We start from the raw sequence: 12,984 nt of genomic DNA on the forward strand, positions 1-12,984 counted from the left end.
GGCTGATTGAGTCTATTTAAATATTGATCTAAATATATGCATGTTTTTCGTATTTTCTATACAGTCGTTTACCTCCGCAGCAGTAAAACTTTGTTTTTTTGTATTCTATATAGTTCAGTGTTTACCAAACTTTTTCCTTAAAGGAGCACTTCGCACATTCTATCCCCCCCTTCGTCCTGCATGAGGTTCGGACTAGGATGTGGATAATGTAAAGAAACATCCGAAACATGTTCGACATTTTACAAACAAACATTTTACAAACAAACTTTAAACAAACAAACATTTTACAAACAAACATACTACAAACAAACATTTTACAAACAAACATTTTACAAACAAACATTTTACAAACAAACATTTTACAAACAAACATTTTACAAACAAACATTTAACAAACAAACTTTTTACCAACAAACTTTTTACAAACAAACATTTTACAAATAAACATTTCACAAACAAACTTTTTACAAACAAACTTTTTACAAATAAACATTCTACAAACAAACTTTTTACAAACAAACATTTTACAAACAAACATTTTACAAACAAACTTTTTACCAACAAACTTTGTACAAACAAACATTTTACAAATAAACATTCTACAAACAAACTTTTTACAAAAAAACTTTTTACAAACAAACTTTTTACAAACAAACATTTTACAAACATTTAACAAACAAACTTTTTACAAACAAACATTTTACAAACAAATATTTTACAAACAAACTTTTAACAAACAAACTTGTAACAAACAAACTTTTTACAAACATTTTATTTTACAAACAAACTTTTTATAAACAAACATTTTACAAACAAACTTTTTACAAACAAACATTTTACAAACTTTTTACAAACAAACTTTTCACAAACAAACATTTTATTTTACAAACAAACTTTTTACAAACAAACATTTTACAAACATTTTACAAACAAACTTTTAACAAACAAACATTTTACTAACAAACTTTTCACAAACAAACTTTTAACAAACAAACATTTTACAAACAAACTTTTTACAAACAAACATTTTACAAACATTTAAACAAACTTTTTACAAACAAACATTTTACAAACAAATATTTTACAAACAAACTTTTAACAAACAAACTTGTAACAAACAAACATTTTACAAACAAACTTTTACAAACAAACATTTTATAAACAAACATTTTACAAACAAACTTTTTACAAACAAACATTTTACAAACAACCTTTTTACAAACAAACTTTTTAGAAACAAACTTTTTACAAACAAACATTTAACAAACAAACTTTTTACAAACAAACATTTTACAAACAAACTTTTTACAAACAAACATTTTACAAACATTTAAACAAACTTTTTACAAACAAACATTTTACAAACAAATATTTTACAAACAAACTTTTAACAAACAAACTTGTAACAAACAAACATTTTACAAACAAACTTTTACAAACAAACATTTTATAAACAAACATTTTACAAACAAACTTTTTACAAACAAACATTTTACAAACAACCTTTTTACAAACAAACTTTTTAGAAACAAACTTTTTACAAACAAACATTTAACAAACAAACTTTTTACAAACAAACTTTTTACAAACAAATATTTTACAAACAAACTTTTAACAAACAAACTTTTAACAAACAAACATTTTACAAACAAACATTTTATAAACAAACATTTTACAAACAAACGTTTTACAAACAAACATTTTACAAACAAACTTTTACAAACAAACTTTTTACAAACAACAAACATTTTACAAACAAACTTTTTACAAACAGACATTTTACAAACAAACTTTTTACAAACAAACATTTTACAAACAAACTTTTTATAAAAAAACTTTTTACAAACAAACTTTTACAAACAAACTTTTTACAAACAAACATTTTACAAACAAACTTTTTACAAACAAACATTTTACAAACATATCTTCTTTTTAATATCCAAGTATAGATGCAATATTTCCTAAGCTCAACCAACTAAAACGCTAGAAACATATTGCTGACAAGAAGCGAAGTTCTGGAAGTAGGCGTCAAGGTTACAAAGCTGGTGCTTCAGTTGGTAGCAGTCACACACGGTGTTGTAGAGGGTCTGGTTCCCTTCGCAGAGTTTGATCAAGGAGTCTAGGTTAGCGTTGATGAACCCCACCAACGGGATGGACACGCCCTGGAACTGGTTGACGCTAAGCGGGCACGGACTGGTCACGTTGACGTTCAGGTCCAGCAACCTGGCAGTGGCGTACTCTTTGGAGAATTTCACTGACGCCCAGGCGTCCACCCACTCCTGGAGCGTGACGCAGCCGTCGGCGTTCTTGTCGTAGTGCTGGACCAGGTCGGCTTTGATCTCGTCCCCGGTGACGAAGCTGTCGTTGTTGGCGTCGTTGTTGCGGATGTTTTGCAGCAGACGTGAGGACAACCGTCCGCTTTCGGTGCCGGCACAAGGATTTGTCTGCCCTTGAACGAAGGCAGACAACATCGAACAGGCAGCGAAAACAAAAAAACTGTACATCTAGATTAAAAAAATAGGAAAATACAATTTACATGAGGTAATCATACCTTTATCATGATCGATTAGCAGAAAAGATAATAGAATGTAAACATATTTTTTGGGAGGGGGGCAAAATATAGATAAAATAGTAATATTTAAATCGCCCGGATCGGCTGTTTATTGACAAAAAAAAAAACGAAAAAAAACGCTACAATCAATAATATCACGGTAAAGCTATTCTATAATATATGTAAAACCGAAATGGAAAAACAAAGAAATTATGGTAACCTATGCTTGGAGATTAAAACCTATTCGTTGAGATATTGGTCTCCCCAGACCATGGGTTGCTACGTCACAGGTCTGTGTTCCGGCCTACTACGACAATTGATCTCAGTGCTACTCAAGGCCAGTCTCCTGTAGTACAGTAAGACTATTAAAATATATCACTCCTTATAATTCACAAACATAGTTTGTGATAATTGCTGGCTTCTAAAATCTTGAATGATAATTATAATAAGGCTTTACCTTCAGCTCCGAAAATTAAGGGAAGATTGCAGTAGGCTATTTCATAATGTGTCACTTTTTAGATTTAAATGCCATCTAGTCTAGTATATTCTCAGTATCTACATACTTACCACATCTAATACCGACAAAGCCTTTATTTTCAAGGCTTGGATTTGTTTCTTTACTTTTACATAACACAAAATGTGCAAGAGGACAAAAAAATTGTCAAAAATGAAAACAACACATAACTCCCCTCTAATATAAAACAATGAATGGTCCCCGTATATTTCAATATCTTTGGTCAAAATGAACCTAACATTCTAAATTTCTTTCATATACATAGGTCAGTGACTTAGATTAGATATATATGTCAGCATGCACATCGAATATCTTTAAATTTACACATAGATCAAGAAATAGATAATAATAATAATTTGTATAATAACAATACTACTAAAAATTATGGAACAATGAAAAAAACAAAGAAAATATGGCAACATACGCTTGGATATTATGCGGCTATGAAAGTTGTCTAAAATAACAATATATCTTGTTATTGAATAAACTGAGGGGATAAAGACAACTGACCTCACAGATGCCCTTAACACCCCAAATAAGATTCACGTTGCCTGTCAGAGGGTGGTACTGCTACATGACCATCGATTAAGTCCAGTAGGGAATCGGCGCCGAAAGCGCCATTACCCATTTGAACATTGGAAAGGCTTTAATTTAACGAACAGGCATGGACTGATAGCTCTAAACCCCAAGTCCCGTCTGAGGGCTGAGAGCTTTAAACCCCAAGTCCCGTCTGAGGGCTCCCAGCAGTACCGGCCATAGACCTAGTAATGGAACCGTACCGCGTACAAGGCGCACCGCGTCTCTGTCCTGGGTCCTAGGGCAGCGCTAACCATGGGGAGTTTGTATAATATTCCTATACTGTAACCGTCACGCTCAAAGCCAAGAACACCACTCCAGCCACGGGTCTCTCACTCCTAGAGTGCCAGAGAATGAATATTCGTTCGGTTTTCACATAATGATAATAACTTGTAAACAAAGTTGAAAATAAAAAAGCTTTAGTAAAAAATATTTTTGTTTTTGTTTAATTATTTCTTTCTTTAAAATATTACGGTATATATTGACCAGTTGAATTACATGAATTATTAGTATGAGTAGACACTAAATTAACTTTTTTTTAGTCCATAGATGAAGTCGTTTGTTGTCCTCTGTATTGATGGCCCAAGGATTCCTATGATGATAAAGCTAAAACTGAATAGCGCAAATTCTGAGGTTTCCTTTAAAAAAAAATAAAAAAAATGTATAATGTAAATGTTAACTTGTCTATTATTTTAAACAAGCTGCCAAAACTAAAAAATAAAATGATACATAACTTTAACTTGATTATTGTTTTCGAATACAGGAATCTTGTTTGGGCTAGCTGGCTCAAATGTCTACATAATAATAAGGTGTTTGATCCTAATCACTTGGAATTAACATTTAGAAAAATAATGGACTTTAGGGTAGAGAATTATCTAGTTTGATTTTCATATACCTGTATAATGCTCATGTAGTTTTCCAGAAAAAGGGTGTTGGGGGTCAGGGATATCTGATATTGTGTTGATTGTTCTGGAGTAGAGTATACTTGTATCATTTTTCTGTCTTTAGGGGGTTCATTGGTTAGGTAGTATGTCTTTGATATTAAATAATATTTCTATTACTATTATTATATTTTTAGGTTAATCACTTTTCAATTGTTTATGATTTAATACTTGTGAATTATGAGAACTTACAAATAAAAACATATTAAAAAAAAAAAAAAAAAAAGCCCACAAAAGGGCAAGATGGCCCATAAAGGAGGCATATAAAGCCCAAAAAAGAGGCAAAGAAAAGAGGCATAAGGCCCAAGGATTCCTATGATGATAAAGCTAAAACTGAATAGCGCCATAATTCTGAGGTTTCCTTAAAAAAAAAAAAAAAAAAAAAAAAAAAAAAAAGAGAAATAAAAAAAAATAAAAAAAAAAAAAAAAAAAAAGAAGAAAAAAAAAAAGAAAGAAAAAAAAGAAAGAAAAAAAAGAAAGAAAAAAAAAGAAAGAAAAAAAAAAGAAGAAAGAAAAAAAAAATAAAAAAAAAAAGAAAAAAAAAAATGAGTATAACAATGTTAATGTAACCTATTTTATACGGGACAGAAAAAAGCAGTAGGACTTTATCGCTCTACAATATAAATTAAAACGTTTGGCTCCAGTCAAGCAGATATTGTGGGACGTTCAATTATGACGCTGCGCTCTCAAAAGTCTTTATCGTTTTGTTTTGTTGGCCTTTGTATTTATGTATAAGATGTTAATGAACGTAAACAAAATTTGAATGAAAAAAAAAAAGATGTATACATCACTACTACAACACAAAAAGAAAACAGTTTGTAGATTAAAAAAAACAGCGTTTCTCAAACTTTTAACTTAATATATATATATATATATATTATCGCTTTCATGCTTATAGCATGCTAAGAGCGCTTTTGGTACAATCTCATTTGTGGACCAGTGGTGGGATGGGGTATCTAGGAGTTGGTTGTCCGTGCCGCCTTTAGGCGCTCAGTAAACGCTACCCTTCTAGGTAGCCAAGCCAAGTCAAGTTCAGGCGCACTTGACCTCTCGACCACGCTTCCCACTATGTAACGCCTCCCAATCCAAAAAAAAAAAAAAAATGTGCACCCCACTTTCCTTCAGTTAGCTATGGAGTTTCGGGTGTCTTTCTGGGTATTTTATTAGCTTGTTTTTTTTATTGTAGTGTATTATGTATTATTGTTACTTTTTTGTTTATTCTTATGTTTATTCTTATGTTTATTCTTATGTTTACTCTTATGTTTATTCTTATGTTTATTCCTATGTTTATTCCTATGTTTATTCTTATGTTTACTCTTATGTTTATTCTTATGTTTATTCTTATGTTTATTCTTATGTTTATTCCTATGTTTATTCCTATGTTTATTCCTATGTTTACTCTTATGTTTACTCTTATGTTTATTCTTATGTTTATTCTTATGTTTATTCTTATGTTTATTCTTATGTTTATTCTTTTGTTTATTCTTATGTTTATTCTTATGTTTATTCTTATGTTTATTCTTATGTTTATTCTTATGTTTATTCTTATGTTTATTCTTATGTTTATTCTTATGTTTATTCTTTTGTTTATTCTTATGTTTATTCTTATGTTTATTCTTATGTTTATTCTTATGTTTATTCTTATGTTTATTCTTATGTTTATTCTTATGTTTATTCTTATGTTTATTCTTATGTTTATGTTTATTCTTATGTTTATTCCTATGTTTATTCTTATGTTTACTCTTATGTTTACTCTTATGTTTATTCTTATGTCCTGAAATGTCTCTATGTTTACTACTTTTTACAGAGCTTATATCAACTCTGTCTGTCTGGTAAAAAGTTTGTTCACGTTATTTCTCCCACACCCAATCTCGGATCTACTTGAAATTTTGAACCTGACAAAACAAAAAGAACCCATTAGCTCATAAACTATTGGTAATAAATGAGTTTGTTTGGAAACGGACAAGGGAAAGAATTGGTGGTATAAGCTTACTTAGACCCCTTGAGGAGGCCAAAGTCCTGAGTGAACAAGTTGTTGTTTTATATATATATATATTAACTCTTTCTTTCCGTAATTATTTACCACATTCTGATGGAATCAACGTTGGTATCGTCTGTTAGGAGAGAAAGAGTTAAGCGATCTATGGCCTCCTTCAGTCGCGAATTGACTATGGATCATCTCATGGAAATGGGATGAATGCCTGGGCATTAGCTGTGGTCGGAACGATGTCGCCCACACATCAGCCCCCTCCCCCTCTCCACGCAGCTGAGGTATTCAAAGGAACGGCAGTGCCGATACAGTTTGGGGTCAGCGGCGTCGCAGATTCTGCCAGAGTGGATGCGAAAAAGCGATCACGGCAACATTAACGTGATACCCCTATTTTTCTCTCCCTTTTTCAACTGGTTCAGACAAGTGATAGGATCCTAGCGCATTGAGAAAGATAAAAGCATGAAATAGTGCTAACAACTGAACAGTAATGCTTTAGATATTAAGATTCAGTTGGGTCTATACCTTTTATTCATATCATTTGTTATTTGGTCATGTGGAATTTAAAAAAACTATCATGACCATTGTGCAAATGCACGAGTGTCATTTTTTTTTGTCTAATATATAAAGTGTCGTTTATTATATAAGTTTTCTAAAAGTTGTTATATATTGAGATAAAGACAAAACCTAATACAAATTAAACAACAACAAAAAAAAAGTCACAAAGATAAAGGCACATTTCTTATTCCTTATGCTAGGCCGAATTATTTCAAGTGCTCCTTCTTCCCTAGTGCCATTAGAGAATGGAATGGGTTTCCCGAATCAGACAGGAAAAACAATTACTTACATACATAGAATAATGGGACAGCCTGCGCATGTCACTGCGAAATTAAAGTTAAAACTAGAAATTAAACTTACTTTTTCACTATGAAATCAAAATAATTTTATCACTTTCCTTTGGCCTAAACTGCTGATTGTTCATTGTTTATTTATAGGTAACGTTTGTTCAACTGACCTATGTAGTAATAACTTGGTCCAGTTCTTTTAAGATTCAAAATAGTAAAAAAAAAAATAATTGCTAAATCACTCTTCCTTTAAGGGTCTTCGCTCAGTAAAGTATAGATAAAGAGGTTAAATTTGGAAGCAGACATTAGTGACTCCTACGGAAGCGGTATGGTCCATGCTTAAAAAAAAAAAAAGAAATTTTAAAAGAAAATTTTGGAATACATAGTCATACGGTTAAACAGGGTGTCATGTGACCAGTGCTAAGCGACAGAGTAAAGGCCGGACATTTTCACTATTAAGACTTACGACCGTCACTAGTAACTATAAGAAGAATTTTAGTAACTAAAGGAAACATTATAGTAACTATAGGAAGCATTATAGTAACTATAAGGAGAATTATAGTAACTGTTAGGACCATTTTAGTAACTATAGGGAACATAGTAGCTATAGGGAGCATTATAGTAACTATACGTAGCATTATAGTAATTATAGGGAGCATTATTGTATCTATATTGAGCATTATAGTAACTATAGGGAGCATTATAGTAACAATAGGGAACATTGTAGTAACTATAGGGAACATGTCTATTCGCGCCTGCCTTCAATGTTAATTAAATTTTTCCCCTCGGCGTTGTCTGTTTTTTGAAAGAAACTTAAAGTCAATGTCTTCGATTTCGAAAATTAAGGATGAATACAGAGTTTTATAAGACTACGTAAACCCAATTGCGACCTATATATTTTGCCCCATCTGATGCAGACTAGTCGGGGGTTTTCTTTGGCCCTTTATAGTGTGCACCACGACCATGATTAGAGTTTTTCAGTCGTGTCTTTCAGATGCCGTCTGCTGCTACCTGCTTTCCTCTGTGCCAGTGGGGGGAAAATGGCGATCTTTATTGCGTTTAGGGCGGAAAGGGGGTGGGGTATTTCCGTTACGCTGTCCTCTTTTAAGCTCGCTAAAAACGTCCTGCTTATAACGCCATGAATCAACTTTTGGTTTACAAGTCATTTATTTCATTGCAATATTTAAGTTTTAATTTTGTGACCGCGGCACCAAATTAAAACAAAACATAAATTAAAAAAGAAAAGCTCCCCTTTCAGACCTTGCGATCTATGGGACGAATGGATTAAAGGTCATCTGTTTCTGTGGCCAGCACAACGACCAACATATATATGTTAACATACAGACTGACCACACAGACTGACCACATTGAGTTATAATGTATGTCAAATGTTTTACATGTTTCGAATGTTCTGTCAGAGTTGAAGGTAATTTACTTCCTAGTCCAAACCTCCCGCACCACGACAGGGAATGGCAGCGGGCAGTGTATGAACCTGGGACCATCAATAAATTCGAACGACAGTCCAGCGCACGTACCGCTCGACCAGGCCACTAATAACCTATACCTATAATTTTTTTCCAAAATGCATAGTGTTGGTTCAACCATATAGAGCAGCGGTTCTCAACCTTTTATGCTTGGCGACCTCTTTTTACAATCCACCACTCTGCCGCGACCCCCCCCCACCCCAACACACACATACAGCAATAGAAGAGTAGACAATTTTCGGTGGTCTTAGTCGACCCCTGGCAAATCGTCATTCGACCCCCAAGGAGATCGCGACTCACAGGTTGAGAACCCCTGATATAGAGTTTAATCTACTTAGGTCCACTAAATTGATGGTCGGTGAAAGATAAGTAACAGATAAACACAAGCATTGACCTTCCGGTTTCAACTAGTAACCTTGTTCCAGAAAACAAAAGTCGCCGACAGGTGGCGCACTGTATCACGTGACAAAACATACGATTCTACGCACGTACTTTATACGATAATGATTTATTTTCATATTCTGTTTTCTTTACTTTTCCCACAGTTTGGAGTTCTTAGGTTATAAATAGTCAACTCGCCTTGCTTTAGAAATCTATTTTTTTTCTAACAAAGCTTATATGAACTTACTCTGTCTGTCTGTCCGTCTTGTCAAAAGTTTGTACACGTTATTTCTCTGACACCCATTCTCGGATCAAGTTGAAACTTCGCAGTAACCAATTAGTTAACTAGTTACCGGTAATTATTTTTTTTTGCTTGATACCAACAAGAGTAACTAATCCTTCAGTATTCACAGATAAAGCAAAATGTGTTGGGTTTGGTCCCCTTAAATAAATTGTTAACGCTATATCTTTCTCACGCATTCTTCAATCAAGCTGATACTTTAAACGATTATTTAACTCTTTCTCTCCGTACTTATATACCACATTCTGGTGGAATCAACGTTGGTATCGTCAGTTAGGAGAGAAAGAGTTTTAATGTACCTAACAAAATATGAATCAATAAAAACAAAACAATTAGTCAATTAATTATTGGTAATGAATTATTTTGTTCGATATAGAATAAGGAAAACTTGAACATTATCGATAAATATATTTTTTAGTGAATTCTTTCCCTTTAGATAAGCATTTTTTTTTTAAAGAATTTTAAAAATATTTTGCTTCTTTTTTTTTACTCCTAAAAATATGTGGAAAAAAAAAACAAGGACTACTGTTACTGTGTAGCACCAAACTGCTGGTAGACAACCAAACCGCTGCAGGGGTCTTTAAATTTGAACAAAAAAACTTCTGGTAACTTGAATAACTTCCTAGTGAACAATACTAAATATAAGTTGTTGTTTTTTATAATATTGTTATAACCCTAGTGGCGGACTGAAAGGGTTAATGTTTGTGCGGCCTACTGACACACATGATTTAGGTCAATCACATCGGTCAAGGGCTGTTGAACAAGGAACATTACTGCTGATGCGCGCAATATGACCAATGTTATGTCATGTGACCAAAAATTCTTTACAGACGAGAGACAGTGTGTTAGAAAATATAGTAGAGTCCAGGACGCATAGCCGTAAGGACTGTGTACTACGAAGTGAGTCCTTGAAAATGTAGCTGTACGAGTCTAGAATTTGGGAACCACTGGACCAGACTTTAGTAATATTTTTTTAACAAAGTCTCACTACAATAACACATCCTTTTAGTCTCACGTTCTGGAGCCGTCTGCCCTAAGACCTAAGGCTTGAATAGGTGTTCCACGATCTACTGGAATAATTAACTAGTAGGCCTAGACTTGAATTAATATCTCGAAAAAGTAAGCAGAATGGTCCTCTAAATACGCAGAATGTGCAAATTGTTCCGTCAGGCAAAACGGTTGAGAACCACTGGACTTTACTAATAATATATTTTTTTAACAAAGTCTCACTACAATAACATAACCTTTCAGTCTCACGTTCTGAAGTCGTCTGTCCTAACTCAGACCAATGACGACAGAACCGCTTATCTTGCATCATTCACAACCAATCGCTGACATCCTTCCACCGTCACCATAGAAACACACACTCTCACACGCACACACTCCATAATAACCGGTAGTCCTGGATCGTCCTGAGGATAGGTCATTCTAACCACTTATCACGTCTTACGGCACAAAGTGCTACGACCTGGCCGAACCTGCAACCTGATTCCAAAAGTGTAGCTGATAGATCTAGTTGTCGTTCCTTTCTGATCCATCAGCTCGATGAGAGGCGGGAGGGGGGGGGCGGAGAACTGCCGTGCGGGCGACATTGTTCCGACCATAAATAATACCCTGGGTTTAATCTCTTTTGTTCGCTACACTTAGAAAGGAAGCCAAACCCCACACAAAACACCAACTACTAAATGTGCCTGAGCTGTAGGTGGACGGGAAGGTCTCTCCAGAATTGGGGCTCTTCAGTCACACGAAAAAGGTGCTCCACGAAATGAACAGAGACCATTCGTATTAGGAGGCCTCAACACTGACCTGCTACGTCACAGCCTGTGGCCAGTTTAGACCAATAGCTCGTTGTCACGTCGAACAGACCCGTGAGATATTGGTCTAAAATGCCTACATGTTGTGACGTAGCAGATCACTGGTCAGTGTTAAGGCCATCTATAACGGCCTGAACACTGACCTGCTACGTCACAGCCTGCGGGCCTGTGAACAGATTAGACCAATAGCTCGTTGCCACGTCGAACAGACATGTGAGCTATTGGTCTAAAATGCCCACAGGTTGTGACTTAGCAGGTCACTGGTCAGTGTTAAGGCCATCTATAACGGCCTGAACATTGACCTGCTACGTCACAGCCGGTGGACAGTTTAGATCAATAGATCGTTGCCACGTCTAACAGACATGTGAACTATTGGTTTAAAATGCCCACAGGTTGTGACGTAGCAGGTCAGTGTTAAGGCCATCTCTAACGATTGGTCTCGGATATACCGTAATCAGCTTTGATTCTAGACTTAAAGAGGAAAACAAATCAGTAACGTTTTTCTTCAAACTAGAAAATAATTACGTCCTACTTGTATCCATATGTTACCATTGCCTCAAAACAAAGATGGTACCAACTTCCTTGCAGCTTAGCATTCATGCTGTTGGCATGCTAAGTAAAGACTAGAATTAGAAGTTACTATCTTCTCCTGTTGTGGCTTGAGCAAACCCATGTCAGAAGCATTAAGTATAACACATGGGAGATAACTGCGACATAGAATTATTTTATAAAAATTTTATTCTAGTTATCTTTCTTACCTTTCTATATCTTTCGTTACTATTATAAAAGCCCACCACCACCTCCCCGTTTATAAGTGTGATTTTACTTAACATGTCATTTGAATAATGTACCAGCATTACCCACCGGCTACGCCCGTTGATTTGTTCCAAGGCTTTATATTGTTTATTTCTTATTACTACAGCAAAATACTGACAGAATACTTTAGCCGTACAGGCCACTCTCTTATTTATTTGTTATTTTCACTTTCAATATCACTGCCCGCATTTCACCCCCCCCCCCCCCCGTATGGCCAGTGTATTCAAGTATTTCTTACTTTTAATCAAGTGTTATGACGTATCTTAGGATCAAGGTTATAAATTCTGTTTCAACTTTTATGTAGATCGATTTTTTAATCCGTGCAAATACACTATTTAAAAAAAATGTGTACAATGTATATAAAAAAATTAAAAATATCGTGCGATTAGAGATTTGACCTACTGATCTTTAGATACATTAGTCTGACACTCTGAGCTAACAGGGTGTCATTTAAAAAGTATGCACAGAATCTAAGCTAATATCAATTATGTAATTTTTAAAATAAAAAGGTTGGATTGAAATTGTGAATGAATACTTTTCAGATGTAAATTTAACCAGTTTCGATCGTAAAAGGTGTTTAGTTGTTATAGGCACACAGAAAGTAGAATCTAGTAACTGTTTACTTTTTCGTATTTTTTGTCATTTTCAACAAGTGGGAGAATTAGTGATACGTCAGTACATCAGGGCACTTATATATATCTTATCTTCTTCTTATCTTATATAATACAGACGTTACTTCTAAAAAGAAGATGATTACGTCCTACGCGTCATGCA

At 34.2% G+C, this 12,984-nt stretch overlaps 1 protein-coding gene across 1 annotated transcript; it reads right to left on the minus strand.

The window, feature by feature from the left end:
- Positions 1–1,911: 1,911 nt before the first annotated feature.
- LOC106054952 (uncharacterized) lies at positions 1,912–7,526 on the minus strand. The gene is made up of 2 exons (XM_056045519.1): positions 7,417–7,526; positions 1,912–2,504 (listed from the first exon to the last, which is right to left on the minus strand). The coding sequence occupies exons 1-2, from the start codon at positions 7,444–7,446 to the stop codon at positions 1,968–1,970; spliced, it is 567 nt and encodes a 188-aa protein (XP_055901494.1). The 5' UTR covers positions 7,447–7,526; the 3' UTR covers positions 1,912–1,967.
- Between the last annotated feature and the right edge of the window lie 5,458 nt (positions 7,527–12,984).

Source organism: Biomphalaria glabrata, chromosome 11, assembly GCF_947242115.1.
Source record: "Biomphalaria glabrata chromosome 11, xgBioGlab47.1, whole genome shotgun sequence".
NCBI lineage: Eukaryota > Metazoa > Mollusca > Gastropoda > Planorbidae > Biomphalaria > Biomphalaria glabrata.